Below are 15,497 nucleotides of genomic sequence, written 5' to 3'. Positions count from 1 at the left end.
GCTCTCTCTGCTGGCTGGCAGGACTATTGCCCATTTGAGGAGCGGATGATAATTGATTTTCCGCCGCACAGAGACAGGTTCCATAGCGGTCCCCATGGCTTAAAAGAGAAACACTGCGCTCTGCCATGTTACTTTCTGCTACGGGTGTAAAACAAATAGAATTACAATCTTGATTTTAAGCTTTCCCGACTGCAGGAATCGATACTCTTTGGTTCTTTCGGTGAAGTCACGTGGGGAGAAGAATAATAGATCAGGTGGGACAACCACGGCAAGAAAAAACTGCTCAAGTCTACTTCAGCAGTGATGACGATTGCTTTGTGTTGCGATCGAAAGGCCGCGATCTATTTTATTTTTCTACCTACGTGACTTTACCGGAATACAATTATGACTATTTATATGCGTATGTATACATTTATAGCAGTAGCGAAATACTATAAACCGGCGGTTCATAACCTTTACTGAAGCCTTGCACCAGTTCGGTTCTCAATCGTAAAAAAAAAATGTATTGTATTAATACGTAGGGTTTGATGATACAAAGTAGTTGTACTTATGTAGCCGTGCTTCATGTGTTCCGATGATTTAACCTTCTACAAGAATCTGGCATGTCGCGTACCCCCGGTAAAGAAGCGCTGGTTTAAACGCACGTTGATTTCAAATGTGGTGGAGCAAACCAGAGAACTCGGTGGAATATCCGAGCGACCACGAGGAGAGCATGTAAACTCCAAATATGCAGGTGTCGGTCGGGATTGAACCCACGACCTCCTGTATACCAGGCGAGAAGTATAACATCTCACCACCGTTGTGCCCCAGTTCCAGTTAAACATTCTCTAAAAACCGGTTTAAAACCAGTTCAGATTTAAATAACAGCTCAAAAGCAACAACAACAACAACAAGCTCCCCTGGTGGTTATTCACACACGGCAAACCGCACACACAATCAGCCGCAGACACACGCACACTTCACACACAAGCAGGCAGCGCGTGTGTGTGCGTGCGTGCGTGTCCAACCATGTCCAGGCAGGCGCGTGTCTGCGCTCGCCGGAACAGCTCCAGGTCGTAGGGCGACGTCAGCCCGTCGAGGAGCGGCTCTCGGCTCATGGCGTGTGTCTGCCGGTGCTCCTGGCAAGCGGCACAGCGGACACACGGACAGAGCCACCCAGCAGCATCAGCAGCAGCAACAACAATGACAAAGTTTCGATTTAAAGCTTTCGTGACTACAGGGATTCATCTTCTTGGTTCTTTCGGTAAAGTCATCACGTAGAAGGGAAGTAATAAAATAATGAAAATAAAACATAATAAAATAATTCTCACGACGTTTCGGCCACAACGCAAGCAGCCGTCTGTCGAGGCCTCGACAGACCTGGTTTCACCTGAGGACGGCTGCTTGCGTTGTGGCCGAAACGTCGTGAGAATTATTTTATTATGTATTATTTTTATTATTTTATTACTTCCCTTCTACGTGACTTTACCGAAAGAACCAAGAAAATGACAAAGTTGATTTATATAGCGCCATACAAAAGACAAAGATACCCACGATAGCCTGAACAGAACTCTTGGGGCAAGTGCCGTTAGCGAGCACCTATGAACGACAAAACGGCACTCGAGCAAACTAAAAAAAACGAAATGTTTCTAGATTTGAAGTTTTCGTGACTGCAAGGATCCATACTCTTTGGTTTTTTCGGTCAAGTCACGTAGGTGAAAACAAAATGAAATAAAACAATTTACACCATTGGAACCTCTTTCGCCAGTAAAAAATATGATAATTGTTTTTTTACCCTTCTATTTGGCAACAAAACTGACACCTTTTTTACAAGGAGTCACGTTTGCATAGACCACAATACCTGCAGCCATAATGCAAACAAAAAACATAACTCTGATAATATATGCACTGTCCTTAAAAAAGGTGTATGTTTTGTTGCCAGATAGAAGGGTAAAAAAACTATTATCGAAATAAAACAACTAAACTAAATCACGACGTTTCGGAAGCAAGACAAGCATCCGTGTCATCAGGTGTGACTGCTCCAGCAAAATTACTGTCGCGTATTACCAGGCCCACTGAGCGATATCGATGTTTTGCAGAAGTGACCTGCCCACAAATGAAAGAAGGGTGGTCATTACCACGCCCGGCCGCCTTGATCTCCCCAGTACTGATGTTTATGCACTGCACCAGGTACTCATTTGAGGCTGAGTCGACCTAGGGAAGGCCCAGGACCGGTTCAGATAATCGTCACTGGTGCTGGCCCCTCAGCGGGAATCGAACTCGGGTAGCCGGCATCGTAGCGCAGCGCGCGAACCGTTACGCGACCGCTCCCCACACAAAACACCGTTTCGACATGCGCATCATGTTCATAATAATACTGGTAGGAATCCACTGGTTACACCAGCCCACAGGAGATTATTGTGTCCGTCCGTCGTGCAAGGAGGGGCTGGGTGGGGAGGGAGGGGCTGGGTGGGGAGGGGCTGGGTGGGGAGGGGCTGGGTGGGGAGGGTGGGGAGGGGCTGGGTGGGGAGGGTGGGGCTGGGTGGGGGGTGGGAGATGTGGGGCTGGGTGGAAAGGGGCTGGTCACCCCTTGGTGCCCTTATAAAACTCAACGTTTAACCTACTCACGCCGGCTTGTGCCCGCCCTCACAGTCGGGAAAATTTGCGGAATACACCACGCCGCCGTTGACCCTGGCCATTGACCGAGCAACCCAATGTTCCTACCAGCTCCCTCCGCAGGAATGTGTTAATAAGAGTTAATATATATACTGTACTAGACAACCGATATGTAGTTATAAGTGGAAAACAAGAGGAAGATCTTGAGCCTGAGATTGAACACGCGCAGGGGAGGGAGTTCTCTATTGCAAGGGTAGCAGGGAAGAAGCCACACGCGGACAAACTGTTGCACGGAGAGAGAGCGAGACTAACAACTGTGGAGACACACAGCCGCACACACAGAGAGACGCACAGAGCAGCCGGTCGTACAGATAAGAGACGAACAATCGCACAGACAGGAGGGCGCACAGACGTACGGTCACGGAGACAGATAAAAAAAGAGAAGTTTCAGTTTCATTTATTGGGTAGCGCCCTGTGAGCCATTCGGCTCTTGAATCGGGTGCAACTGCAACAAACAAAAAACAAAAACATGAACAAGAAAGCATCTTGAAGTGACTATGTGGCTATGTGCCAACAAAAAATCCAGGAAAAGAGGGAAAAGTATGGAACGCTTCACGAATTTACGTTCCATCCTTGCGCAGGGGCCATGCTGATCTTCTCCGTATCGTTCCAATTTTAGTAGATGTACTGCCGGAAAGCCTGACAAGCCGATTGACACACAGAGACATTGCGCAAGATGCCAGACATGCAGGCAGACGGATGGACAGACGGTCGCAGTGATAAGAAAAGTTGGTCGGAGACATCCATAGAACAAATGACAGCAAAGATAAACGGGGAGGCAAAGGCGGCGGCGGGCTGACGACATGCCAGCTGTGCCACAGTGCGACCGCACTGTAAGGGAGCCTCCTAGGGAACCCGGAACAAACAGGAGGGAAAAACGAATCCACTCACAATGTACTTCTGTTTCTGCTCCTCTGTTGGGCCCGCGTTCCGATTCTTGCGCAGCTCCGTGACCTTTTCTCGATAGCGCAGCTGTTTCTCTGTCGGGCCCTGCACATCGCGATCAAAGAAGACAAAAGATTACAACCCCGCCTCCCCAGAGGTCGCAACCGGGTACCTGATACCCGTACCCTACCCGATACCCGGCTACCCGTACCCGGCTGGGTACGGGTAGCCGTTTGCGACCCTGGTGCGGCCGGGTACGGGTAGGCCGTGAGTCACTGGTAAGTAACCGTTTGTCACTCATTTCCCAACGTCTTGTCTCTTCTCACAATTCAAGTTCCTAGAATCAACCCACCCGTGCCTGCAACATGGCTTCATCCCAGAGGTCGCAATCGGGTACCCGTACCCGTACCCTACCCGATACCCAGCCGGGTACGGGTAGCCGGGTATCGGATAGGGTACGGGTACCCGTTTGCGACCCTGGTGCGGCCGGGTACGGGTAAGGAATCAAAACCCGTTTGCGACCTCTGCGCCCCCCGCCCATCGCCTCAACGAGACTTTTGCGGCAAGTGCTGTTGGCAAGTAGCAGCACCTATAAAGGCCGGGCATGGCACACGAAGCGGGTGGTGGTGGGGAGTGGCCAGCACAACGCCCGGCTGCCTTTGTCTCCCCAGTAGCGATGTTTTGGATACTGCACCGGGTACTCCTTTGAAGCTGAGTCGACCTCTGGAAAGGCTCAGGACCGGTTCAAATAATCATCACTGGTGTTGGGAGTGAGAGGGGATCGAACTCGGATCGCCGGGTTTGTAGAGCAGCGTGCAAACCACAGTGCCTCCCATGTTACATGAGCGGACCCACAACACACACTGCATGCAGACACAAGCATACACAAGCACACAGACAGGCGCATACATGCACAGAAACACATACAAGCATACACACACATATAAGCACACAATGAACAAAGACAAACACACACACACAGAAACCCACACACACAAAGACAAGCACACAACAAAGATCCCCCGTATAGCCTTAACAGAGTGTAGGGGCAAGTGCTGTTGGCGAGCACTTATGAAGGTCAGAACGGTACACGAGGGGGTGGGTGGCCAGCACCACGCCCGACCGCCTTTGTCTCCTCAGTGGCGATGTTTACACACCGCACCAGGTACTCATTTGGGGCTGAGTCGACCTAGGGGAGGCCCATGACCGGTTCAAATAATCGTCACTGTTGTTAGTGGCCGTGTGCGGGAATTTAACTGGGGTCGCCCGGATCGTAGTGCAGCGCGCTAACCGCTACACTACCGTTCCCCACCGAACACACACACGAAGATCCCCCATATAGCCTTCACAGACTGTAGGGGCAAGTGCTATTAGCGAGCACCTATGAAGGCCGGAATGGTACACGAGGGGGTGGGTGGCCAGCACCACGCCCGACCGCCTTTGTCTCCTCAGTGGCGATGTTTACACATCGCACCAGGTACTCATTTGAGGCTGAGTCGACCTACGGGAGGCCCAGGACCAGTTCAGATAATCGTTACTGGTGTTGGCCGTGAACGGGAATCGAACCCGGGTGGCCGGGTTCATAGCACAGCGCGCTAACCGCTACACCACCGCTCTCCACTTGCACACAACACACACACACAGTAACAAGACAAAGATCCCCCATATAGTCTAACATACTTTTGGGGAAAGTGCTGTTAGCGAGTAGCACCTATGAATGCCGGCACTTTGGCAGCACACGAGGGGGTGGGTGTATAAGCACCACACCCGGCCACGCCCACACACACGCACGAGTATTCACAAACTGACACCAAAAACATTGACCTCAGTTTCGTTTTAAAAGACTTGCTGGGACACGTACTGTCAGAGAGCAACTATTAGAGCCAGTAAGTCGAGCAGCTTCGTTACAGAAATGCCAAATAAGTCGCGCAAATTATACCGAAGCAACTATCAGATGTTCAAGGCATTCCAAAGCAGCATGCATAAATAATATGAACTCCTAACTTAAGAAAGTGTCACTTGAGTCTTGATAAAGACACTTTGTTGAGCTATCATTTGTGGCCAGGTCGTTTCTGGAAAATGAATTAATGCCTCAGTGGGCTTTGCCTGGAAGGATGGGGATGGTTTAGTTGTTTGTGTGTTGGGTCATTTGTTTACCTTTCTTGTACTACAATCGTGTGTTTGTACTATATGTTGTTGTGACGTTCTTACCACGTGCCCCTACTGAACATCTGTTAAAAAGAGCTTAATAGCTCATCAGATTCCTCCTGCAGGAAAAATAAATCTGCTGATTCTGAACTGAATTGAGAGCGGGGGTTTTTTCAACCATATTTATCAGCGGTTCAAACACTGGCGCATGCTGGTCGGCCACAGCGTGCCGGCCACGTGGTGACACGTGGTGTGTGCAGACGTGGGGACCCCGCGCGTGGCATCGTGACGTAACAGGGCTTTTAAACTGTTCCAGGTTTGCCTCTGTCAGGGCTTCCTGTTGGATGACTGCTGCCATCTGCTGGCTCCAAGACGCTGCACAGAAACCAGAGGGCTTGAGCCTAGACTTGAACCAGCTGCGAGGGGTTAGAAGCACGGACGGCTGGGGGCAGAGGTCGCAACCGGGTACCCGATACCCGTACCCTACCCGATACCCGGCTACCCGTACCCGGCCGGGTATGGGTAGCCGTTTGCGACCCTGGTGCGGCCGGGTACAGGTACGGATAGACCGTGAGTCACTGGTGAGTAACCGTTTGTCACTCATTTCGGGTAGGGTACGGGTACGGGTAGGGAACGGGTACCCGTACCCCGCCGGGTACGGGTATCCATTTGCGACCCTGGTGCGGCCGGGTACGGGTAAGGAATCAAAACCCGTTTGCGACCTCTGGCTGGGGGTAAGGAGTTCCAGGCTGGGGGTAAGGAGTTCCAGACTGTGAGGGGGGGCAGCAGCAGGAGAGAATGAGCGACTTCCCACCGAGCAAAGGATGACTGGAGGCTTCCGTGGAAAGCCTTCGCTGTCGGAGCGGAAAGAGCGCGTAGAGGGGGGTAGTGCAATGATAGAGAGGTAGGAGAGTGCACGGAGTGGAGTAGTGATGAGAAGGGAGAGGTAGCAGAGTGCGTGGAGGGGGGTTAGAGTGCGATGAGATAGGAGAGCCCGCCACCACCAGACACAGACAATTAGTAAGGGGTTGTCATGCAAAGAGAAAGTGGCCAATTCGTCACTAGTACAGCACTAAGCGGTGTGTTGGAGAGCAAAGCCACAACATTTACAATCTGAGTACGACGTTTTGCCAGTAATCACAGCTAGCTTCATCAGGCAACAGCCAGATTTGTTGAGAAATCCTCCTGTTTCGTTCCTTAAAAAATTAACCCGTAAAAACAAAGTTTTTCTCTATAAATCCTTTATATGCGTGGCATCGGTTTTATTTTATTATTCATTTCAGTTTTTCTTGAGTAAAAGTTTCATTATTATCACATTGGTATTTTAAATTAAATATAAGGAAAGTCGTATATAAGGATTATAAGGTTTTCAGTTTTTGTATGATTGTTTATATTGTACATTTTTGTTGTTTTCTTGAATAATTTTATGTGTTTAGGAAAAATATGATTGTGTTAGTGAAAATTTTTTTTTTCCTAAAAAGTGGAAAATTTTGGAAATGTTTTTCACGAAAATAAATTGACACGCACAACGAGTCTGTGTGCAAAATGTCAGCTCGATTGGATCACGGGAAGTGGGTTAAAAAACGACCGACAGATTTGCACGGTTGTAAGCGCGCAAGCAAGCAAGCAAGTGAACTTAATATAAAGGATTTAAAAAGAGGGGTGGATGTGATGACATCACTTGTGTGCTCTTCTATTTAAGCAATCTAACCCCAAAAAAAACCTGTATTATGGATGATATTGGTCGCGAAAGCCTACGTGCTAAACTGACATAGGAGGGGGGTAGGAGCGTGCACGGAGTGGAGTAGTGATGAGAGAGAGGGGGGAGGAGGTAGGAGAGTGCGCGGATGGGGGTGGGTAGAGTGTGATGATATAGGATAGGTAGGAGCGTGCAAGAACTGGAGTGGTGATGAGAGGGGAGAGGTAGGAGCGTGCACGGAGTGGGGTAGCGATGAGCGGTAGGAGAGTGCGCAGATGGGGGGGGGTAGAGTGTGATGATACAGGAGAGGTAGGAGAGTGCACAGAGTGGAGGAGTGATGAGGTAGGAGAGTACGTGGATGGGGGTGGGTAGAATGTCATGATACAGGAGAGGTAGGAGCGTGCACGGAGTGGACAAGTGATGAGAGAGAGGGGTGAGGTAGGAGAGTGCGCGGATGGGGTACGAAAGAGTAAAAGATGACGGTGACGACGGAGCAACGAACGCCGCGAGCCCACGGGGTGGGGGGCGAGGGGGCCGTGAACTCACTCCGTGCCGGGTCGTGTGTCGATTTTCGTCCTGCTGATCGGCCAGCTCCTGCTCCGCCAGCTCCTTCTCGTACCGCCCTGCTCGCAACTGACGGCACACGAGTCACACGCCCACCAACCAACAACCCCCCCCCCCACAACGGTCAAAGGCGCGCAAACGCGGGTGGGAACCGACGACGCAGAAAGAGAGGCGACGTTCGTTCGAGAAGTAACATTTCGTCTCCATCCGCCCGCGCTAAGGGGAGGGGGTCGGCAAACCTGCGACTCTGGCGCCGCGCGGCGCCTCTTCAAGGAACCGTCTTCGAGACGTTATTTAAGAACCACCGTCTGGCGCGCAATGCGGCTCTTGAAATATCAAATATTTTTGTTACCGAATACCAAACGAAGAACGGCTCTCATGGTTCCTTGATTGCCGAGCCCTGGCCCGTGGGATATCCTCCACATTTCGTGTTTACCGGGAAGCATTTGCCGAGTTAACAAGGCAACCCTGGGCTTGCTTTACACTTCACCAAGGAACACCGGCATGAGGCAAGTCGGCTGCTGGAGCGTACGCCGAGACAACGCGTGGCAGCATCCTCCCTCAGGCGCCAACCTAAGGGGTCCCTCTCTATCAAAGCCCCCTAGCAAAGCCCCCCCCCCCTTCCGATGGGGTCCCTGCCGGCAGAGCCCCCGAGCGAGCCCCCCTTCCTAGGCATCCCTCAGAGCCCCACGCCCCCTGGCAACCACAATCCCTGTGGCCGACCCCACGGCCTCCTCCTCCTCGTCCACCCATGAGGTTGTTTAGCTTGGGGAGGAGGGTGGGGGGGGGGACTTCGGTCGACAGGACGAACCAGGTGCAGGTAAGGAGCTGCACCTGGTTTCTAAATGTGGAGGGGAAAAAAACAAGAGGACCCGGAGGGAGAAAAAAAAATCCACGCGACCACGGGAAGAGAGAGAGAGAAAGAGACACGTAAACTCCAAATATACAGCAGCAGGCGTCAGGGTCGGGACCAAACCCACGACTTCCTGTATACCAGGCGAGGTAGTTAACATCTCCTAGCCACCGTGATGATGATGAGAGAGAGAGACACGCAAACTCCAAATATACAGCAGCAGGCGTCAGGGTCGGGACCAAACCCACGACTTCCTGTATACCAGGCGAGGTCGTAACATCTCCTAGCCACCATGGCAAGCAAAACAAACGGAATTTAAAAAACACAGCGGTGGAGGGCGCCGTTGTCGAGAGGACGGGCCGCTTACCCTGCACTCCTCGGCGGTCATGTTGTGGTAGAGGGGGCAGGCGACGGTGGAGAAATGCCGCTCGGACTTCCCCGCGAGGTGACCTGGAAGGGCGCGGCAAACGGTCACACAAATCGCGAAGATTTTTTTCGAAGGGTGCGTTCCGCACTCAAAAACGCCGCACTTCACCGTGATGACCAGGCGACGTTCCCCGGAGTGCAGGGTGCACGAGCGAGTTTGTTTTGTTTTCACGTGCGCATCGGTTATTTGGAGCGGGTCCTGCCTTTATCGAGAGCATTCTGCAATTGTTTTTGCTTTTATTGAAGCATTCCATCACGACCGCTGCCACAGCTGTGGTCGGCATGACCTAGGAAAGCCAAACTAAGTTGGAAAAAAGTGGATCTATGCAACACATCTGAGCCGAGAACAACACAACCCAGAGAAACACCCCTCGCCACTCACACAAGGGACTTCCAAAAACCCTCGCCCGCTCTCTCCCCACCCCTTACCTTGTCACGCCCTCAACCCCTCACACCACTCATCCTCTCAGCCCTCACCACTCGCCGCTCACCCTCTAACCCCCTCACCCTCCCGCCACTCACCAAGGGAGTCGCATCCCGGCGTTGGACAGCTGGCGCGGGGAACGCGGGTCGAACCCACGGCTGCATCTCCACCGCCGCCGCCGCCGCCGCAGTCGGGCTTCGCGTTCCCGTCCGCCGTCCCGTCCTCTCCGCTCTGCCGCTGGTGGCCCTGGCGGCGCGCTCGCTTGCGGGGCGGCGGCCGCGCCGTCGTCGTCTTGACGGCGGCGGCGGCGTTGGCGGCGGCGGCGGCCGAGGAGGAGGAAAACGAGGAGGAACCGGCGGCTTTTCCCGCGCCGCCAGCGGCAGAGCCGGCGCCGACCCCGGCCCCGCCGCTGGTGGCGGTGGTGGTGCCGCCGCGCTCGCTGCCGGAGTCAGGGTCGCGGTCTCCGCTGGCGGCGCGCGACGCCGGGCCGCTCGACACGTCCAGCTCCGAGTCGGAGGACGGGGCGTTCCCCGTGGGGGTGCGTGGGGGAGACTCGTCTACGGGGGGAGAGACGCGGGGGGAGAGACGCGGGGGGAGAGACGCGGGGGGAGAGACGCGGGGGGAGAGACGCGGGGGGAGAGACGGGGGGGGAGAGACGCGGGGGGAGAGACGCGGGGGGGGAGACGCGGGGGGAGAGACGGGGGGGAGACGCGGGGGGAGAGACGCGGGGGGAGAGACCGGGGGGGGAGAGACGCGGGGGGAGAGACGCGGGGGGGGAGACGCGGGGGGAGAGACGCGGGGGGAGAGGCGCGGCGGGAGAGACGCGGGGGGAGAGGCGCGGGGGGAGAGACGGGAGGGGAGAGACGCGGGGGGGGAGACGCGGGGGGAGAGACGCGGGGGGAGAGGCGCGGCGGGAGAGACGCGGGGGGAGAGGCGCGGGGGGAGAGACGGGAGGGGAGAGACGCGGGGGGAGAGACGCGGGGGGAGAGACGGGGGGGGAGAGACGCGGGGGGAGAGACGCGGAGGGAGAGACGCGGGGGGAGAGGCGCGGGGGGAGAGACGCGGGGGGAGAGACGCGGGGGGAGAGACGCGGGGGGAGAGACGCGGGGGGAGAGACGCGGGGGGAGAGACGCGGGGGGAGAGACGCGGGGGGAGAGACGGGGGGGGAGAGACGCGGGGGGAGAGACGCGGGGGGGGAGACGCGGGGGGAGAGACGGGGGGGAGACGCGGGGGGAGAGACGCGGGGGGAAGAGACCGGGGGGGGAGAGACGCGGGGGGAGAGACGCGGGGGGGGAGACGCGGGGGGAGAGACGCGGGGGGAGAGGCGCGGCGGGAGAGACGCGGGGGGAGAGGCGCGGGGGGAGAGACGGGAGGGGAGAGACGCGGGGGGAGAGACGCGGGGGGAGAGACGGGGGGGGAGAGACGCGGGGGGAGAGACGCGGAGGGAGAGACGCGGGGGGAGAGGCGCGGGGGGAGAGACGCGGGGGGAGAGACGCGGGGGGAGAGACGCGGGGGGAGAGACGCGGGGGGAGAGACGCGGGGGGAGAGACGCGGGGGGAGAGACGCCGGGGGGAGAGGCGCGGGGGGAGAGGCACGGGGGGAGAGGCGCGGGGGGAGAGACGCGGGGGGAGAGACGCGGGGAGAGAGACGGGGGGGGAGAGACGCGGGGGGGAGAGACGCGGGGGGAGAGGCGTGGGGGGAGAGGCGCGGGGGGAGAGTCGGGGGGGAGAGAGGCGCGGGGGGAGAGACCGGGGGGGGGGAGAGACGCGGGGGGAGAGGCGTGGGGGGAGAGACGCGGGGGGAGAGGCGTGGGGGGAGAGACGCGGGGGGAGAGACACAGGGGGAGAGACACAGGGGGAGAGACACGGCTTTGTGAAGGTGGGGAGCACGGATGTGAGAGCACGCGAGCACAGTACGCCGCACTGCCCTCCGCTGCCTTCTAAACGCACAAGACACTGCGACAAGAGCAGGCTGTGGGGTGTTGAGATTGCGAGGGGGATGATGATAATAAAAAAAAACGAGGGGACTTGTGAAAGGGGAAGTGGCAAAGCGACGGGAAATCAGGTGCGGGGCTGGGATCATAATTCATTAGCTCTTCACGCAGGCTGCATAACGCGTTTGGCTGACTTTGCGAGTGATTTTGCCCTGTGTGAACGTTTGTGTGTCTCTTGCGCGGTTGTTCGGCGCGAGCCGTTTGCCCGATGTGCGCTTGTGCAAGTGGTTGAACGTCTCCCCGAGAACACGAGCTCGCGTGTTTACGCGAGCGAGTGAGCGTGCGTGCGCGTGTTTGTGTGTTTACCTGTCGGCGCATGTGTTTTTGCTGACTGTCCGCGTGAGCGCCTGCGTTGTGCACGATTGGGCACACGTTTCTTGAGCGTGGTTTGTGTGTGGCCGTGTGTTTCTGTGTCGCACGTGTGTATGTGTGTTGCATTTCGACTACAGGTATTGTGGTCAATGCAAACATGATTCCTTGTAAAAAAGGTGTCAGTTTTGTTGCCAGATAAAAGGGTAAAAAAAACAATTATCGAATCCTATCTAATAAATAAAAGTCAATGTTTGTCTGTCTCTCTGTCTGTGTGTCTGCCCGCTTGCAAGCTATAAAGCTCTTTTTCACAGATTAACCTTATGGCGGGACCCCGGGGGATCCCACAAGCCCCCGGCTCTCGCACAAACTGCGTTGCGACGTCATTTTATGTCTGCTTAAGGCGAACGCTACGGCAATCGATTCCTCTCGACGAGCTCTACACGATGCGCTAATCGAAGTTTAAAAGTTGTGTTTGTGACTACGGCAACATTGGCAACGACGAGCGCTTGGTGAAGAACGAGAGGATTGGTTTCGTGCGCGCTGGGACGGAGTCGCCAAAAATAACTAAATTAATTACGATTTTGACTTGCGTTTATTCGGAACCCCGGGGTCGTCGCCCTAAGGTTCAGATGTCCAGTCGGTCAACCCATGGCACCTGGGTCAGTCCCGTCAACAGCGAGCCTTCAACACTTCACGTGGCCTCAAAGTGCACCTAGCCTGGCGCAGGTGCCGCGGTGACATCACCGCCACTTTGTGGGGAACGGCGGCTGTTTTCGCTGTCATCGTCCGTGCATGCGTCCGTCTGTGCGTGCGTCCGTGTGTGTGTACAAGTTCGCACCTCGGTCGGCGTGCTCCGTGGCCGTGAGCTCCGACTCGGAGCCGGAGGAGCGCGGGCGCCGCAGGCCGCCCGTCACACGGGCGCCGTCGGTGAGGCCCGCGGTGCCGGCGGTGCCGGCGAGCCGGCGCAGGGGGACGCCGTGGCCCCCCCTGCTCCTCGTCGGGTACGGCGCCGGTTCCCGCCCCGCTGCTCGCCCCAGCGGTCACACACACACGCACACACACACGCACACGCGCGCACGCGCACACACACACACACGCACACACACGCACACACGCGCACAGACACGCACACACGCGCACACACGCACACACACACGCACACACACGCACGCATGAGACGGGCAAGCGAGAGTCGATGTCAAGAAACACAACTGACCCCACTTTAACCCCCGCTCTCCCCAGGCGTCCCCTTAGTGTGCTGGTTATTCTTCTCCTCCCACTCCCAGTCTCTTCCCCCCCCTCCCCTTCGCCCCCCCCCTCACGCGGTTGGGGCAGCAGGGGCCCCCCACTCCACCTTCGTTCCGCACCTTTCACGCGGTTTCGCCGCGCCGCGATGGATACTTGCGGATGTTTTTACGTTTCCTGTTGTTGGAACCTCTCGGTCTGGCTCAACGCGCCCGCATGTTGTTGCAACAAAAATGGACACAAATTAGTTTTTAAAGAAACGCAACCGAGGCTTACCCTGTCCGATCGTATTATCGACCACGGGCTCACATTCCCGTCACCCGTTCGTGATGTTATTAACAACGTTTTTACGAATATATTTCACGAACGCTTTCCTTCAACTTCATCCTGTTGTGCTGTCGCGTAATGAGGCAGACTCCCCATTAAGATCACTCACGGAGCATTCCACACCTTGCACGTGAAGAGACATCGCTCACAAAGCTGGGGGGGCAGCCCTTTCCCACTTGCTGTGCAACTAATACCACTCAACCCGAGCTAGAAATGCTCCGATACTTACACTGTCTTTGTACTGTCCGCCTTTTGGCGTTCTCTGGTCTGACACTGGTGAGACAAGGCTGGTGCAGGCCAATCAGTTTCACAGACAACGCGTATATTATTATCAGAGCATGTTGGTTTGCACGCTTTACCACAAGTACGTGTGGCTAATGCGGACTTGATTCCTTGCAAACGGTATGTGTTTGGTGCTTCAACATCTTAACACCAATTTTTTTTAATTGCCAGAAAGAGTAACAACCTATTCCTATTTACCATAATGTTCTTCACACGGAACCAACAGACCGCCGAGATCCTCGGCGAATGCTGTGGCTTCCCACGCGCTGCTGTCCTGTCCAAAGGCACCAGTGGGGACAAGCTGACCAAACAACGAGCTGGCCCTCAAACAACTGCCCGTGCTTAATTTGTGCTTCGACGATTCCCCTTCTAAAAACACGCGGCCATGTTTCGCACCTCCAGAAAGGGCATCTCGCTCCCCCAAGGGGTGCGTGCACCCCCGGGTCGAGCACCACTGCCCCTCGTGGGTTATCGCATGGAGAGAAGCATGACCTTCGAGCCCCGCGTGAAACAGATCGGTGAGAAAACCAAATCGAGAATCACCCTGCTGACGAAACTTGCAGGGAACGACCTGGCGGGCACCTCGTCCACCTGCCGCCCCTTTCACTGATCTACTCGGTGGCAGAGTCACCTGGTCCGGGGGAGCTCTCGTACGCACAACTGCCGGGTGCACAATGAAATAACGCGACGCGTTATGTCTGCAGAGACATCGCTCAAAACTGCAAGGGAGTTGACACGTTTTCTTGCCAACTACCACCGCCTACTCAACAACGTCCCTCGCCGCCAACTCAAGTCCCGATCCCCTTTCTGGGATCGCGCTGATGCTGCTGCCGTCACCACCCTAGAAACCACCCCCAGAATGGAACAACACAGGAGTCCAAAAAAATCCACCTCGCCCCACGACCCAAACATCGCACCGCCTGGCTTTCACATCCCAGAAAAGACTGCTTTAACCATCGCCTGGAAGCTCAAACATCAACGGGTTGATGCACACATCTCCGCCATAAATGGAACATTAAAGGCACAAGCCACAGCGCGGCTGTAGCCATGAAACCCAAACAATGGACCACACAGTAAAACCCAATGTAGTCTGCGCTCCGTTAACGGAGGTGAAATAGCAAAAACGACACAAACTCTCTCCTGAAGCCCTCTCGCGGCGAGTAGACTTCAACTTTGGCATCGAGCTCCTAATCGTGCAGTAGAACCCCTGCTCTTAACGACGGTAATTGGTTCCACGAAACCGGGAAGCGATTTGGTCGCTAAGCTAATATAGGATATACACGTTAAAGGGTTACCCTTTTTCACCCAACAAAATTACTTAAACACATTCCTGCGGAGGGAGCTGGTAGGAACGTTGGGTTGCTCGGTCAATGGCCAGGGTCAACGGCGGCGTGGTGTATTCCGCAAATATGCCCGACTGTGAGGGCGGGCACAAGCCGGCGTGAGTAGGTTAAACGTTGGGTTTTATACGGGCACCACGGGGTGACCAGCCCCTCCCCACCCAGCCCCACCCCTCCCACACCCCACCCAGCCCCTCCCCACCCAGCCCCTCCTCACCCTCCCCACCCAGCGCCTCCCCACCCTCCCCACCCAGCGCCTCCCCACCCAGCGCCTCCCCACCCAGCGCCTCCCCACCCAGCGCCTCCCCAACCAGCCCCTGCCCACCCAGCCCCTCCCCACCCAG

At 55.8% G+C, this 15,497-nt stretch overlaps 1 protein-coding gene, 1 long non-coding RNA gene and 1 other non-coding gene across 5 annotated transcripts in view; 1 reads left to right on the top strand and 2 right to left on the bottom strand.

Annotated features, from left to right (window-relative positions):
- LOC144736716 (uncharacterized) overlaps nt 1-15,497 on the top strand; it is a 501,200-nt gene that overhangs the window by 381,166 nt on the left and 104,537 nt on the right. The window lies entirely within an intron of this gene.
- Nucleotides 1-15,497, bottom strand: part of LOC144736671 (histone acetyltransferase KAT7-like) — a 51,598-nt gene that overhangs the window by 32,644 nt on the left and 3,457 nt on the right. For 2 of the 3 annotated variants that reach the window (XM_078619247.1, XM_078619248.1), the window contains exons 3-8: nt 12,798-12,983; nt 9,753-10,211; nt 9,172-9,254; nt 7,934-8,020; nt 3,547-3,645; nt 1,008-1,118 (exon numbers count right to left, since the gene is read on the bottom strand). In XM_078619247.1, the coding sequence (XP_078475373.1) occupies nt 1,008-1,118; nt 3,547-3,645; nt 7,934-8,020; nt 9,172-9,254; nt 9,753-10,211; nt 12,798-12,983 (1,025 nt within the window). The remainder of the gene's footprint in view (nt 1-1,007; nt 1,119-3,546; nt 3,646-7,933; nt 8,021-9,171; nt 9,255-9,752; nt 10,212-12,797; nt 12,984-15,497) is intronic. The other variant, XM_078619249.1, reaches the window with a different exon arrangement.
- On the bottom strand, nt 3,192-3,294 carry LOC144736744 (U6 spliceosomal RNA). Its single transcript, XR_013588816.1, has one exon. It is a non-coding gene; the product is annotated as a U6 spliceosomal RNA (small nuclear RNA).

This window comes from Lampetra planeri, chromosome 62 (genome assembly GCF_965212315.1).
Source record: "Lampetra planeri chromosome 62, kcLamPlan1.2.h2, whole genome shotgun sequence".
Classification (NCBI taxonomy): domain Eukaryota; kingdom Metazoa; phylum Chordata; class Hyperoartia; order Petromyzontiformes; family Petromyzontidae; genus Lampetra; species Lampetra planeri.
Note: the sequence above shows the minus strand (reverse complement) of the source record. Positions and strands in the feature narration are given on the sequence as shown.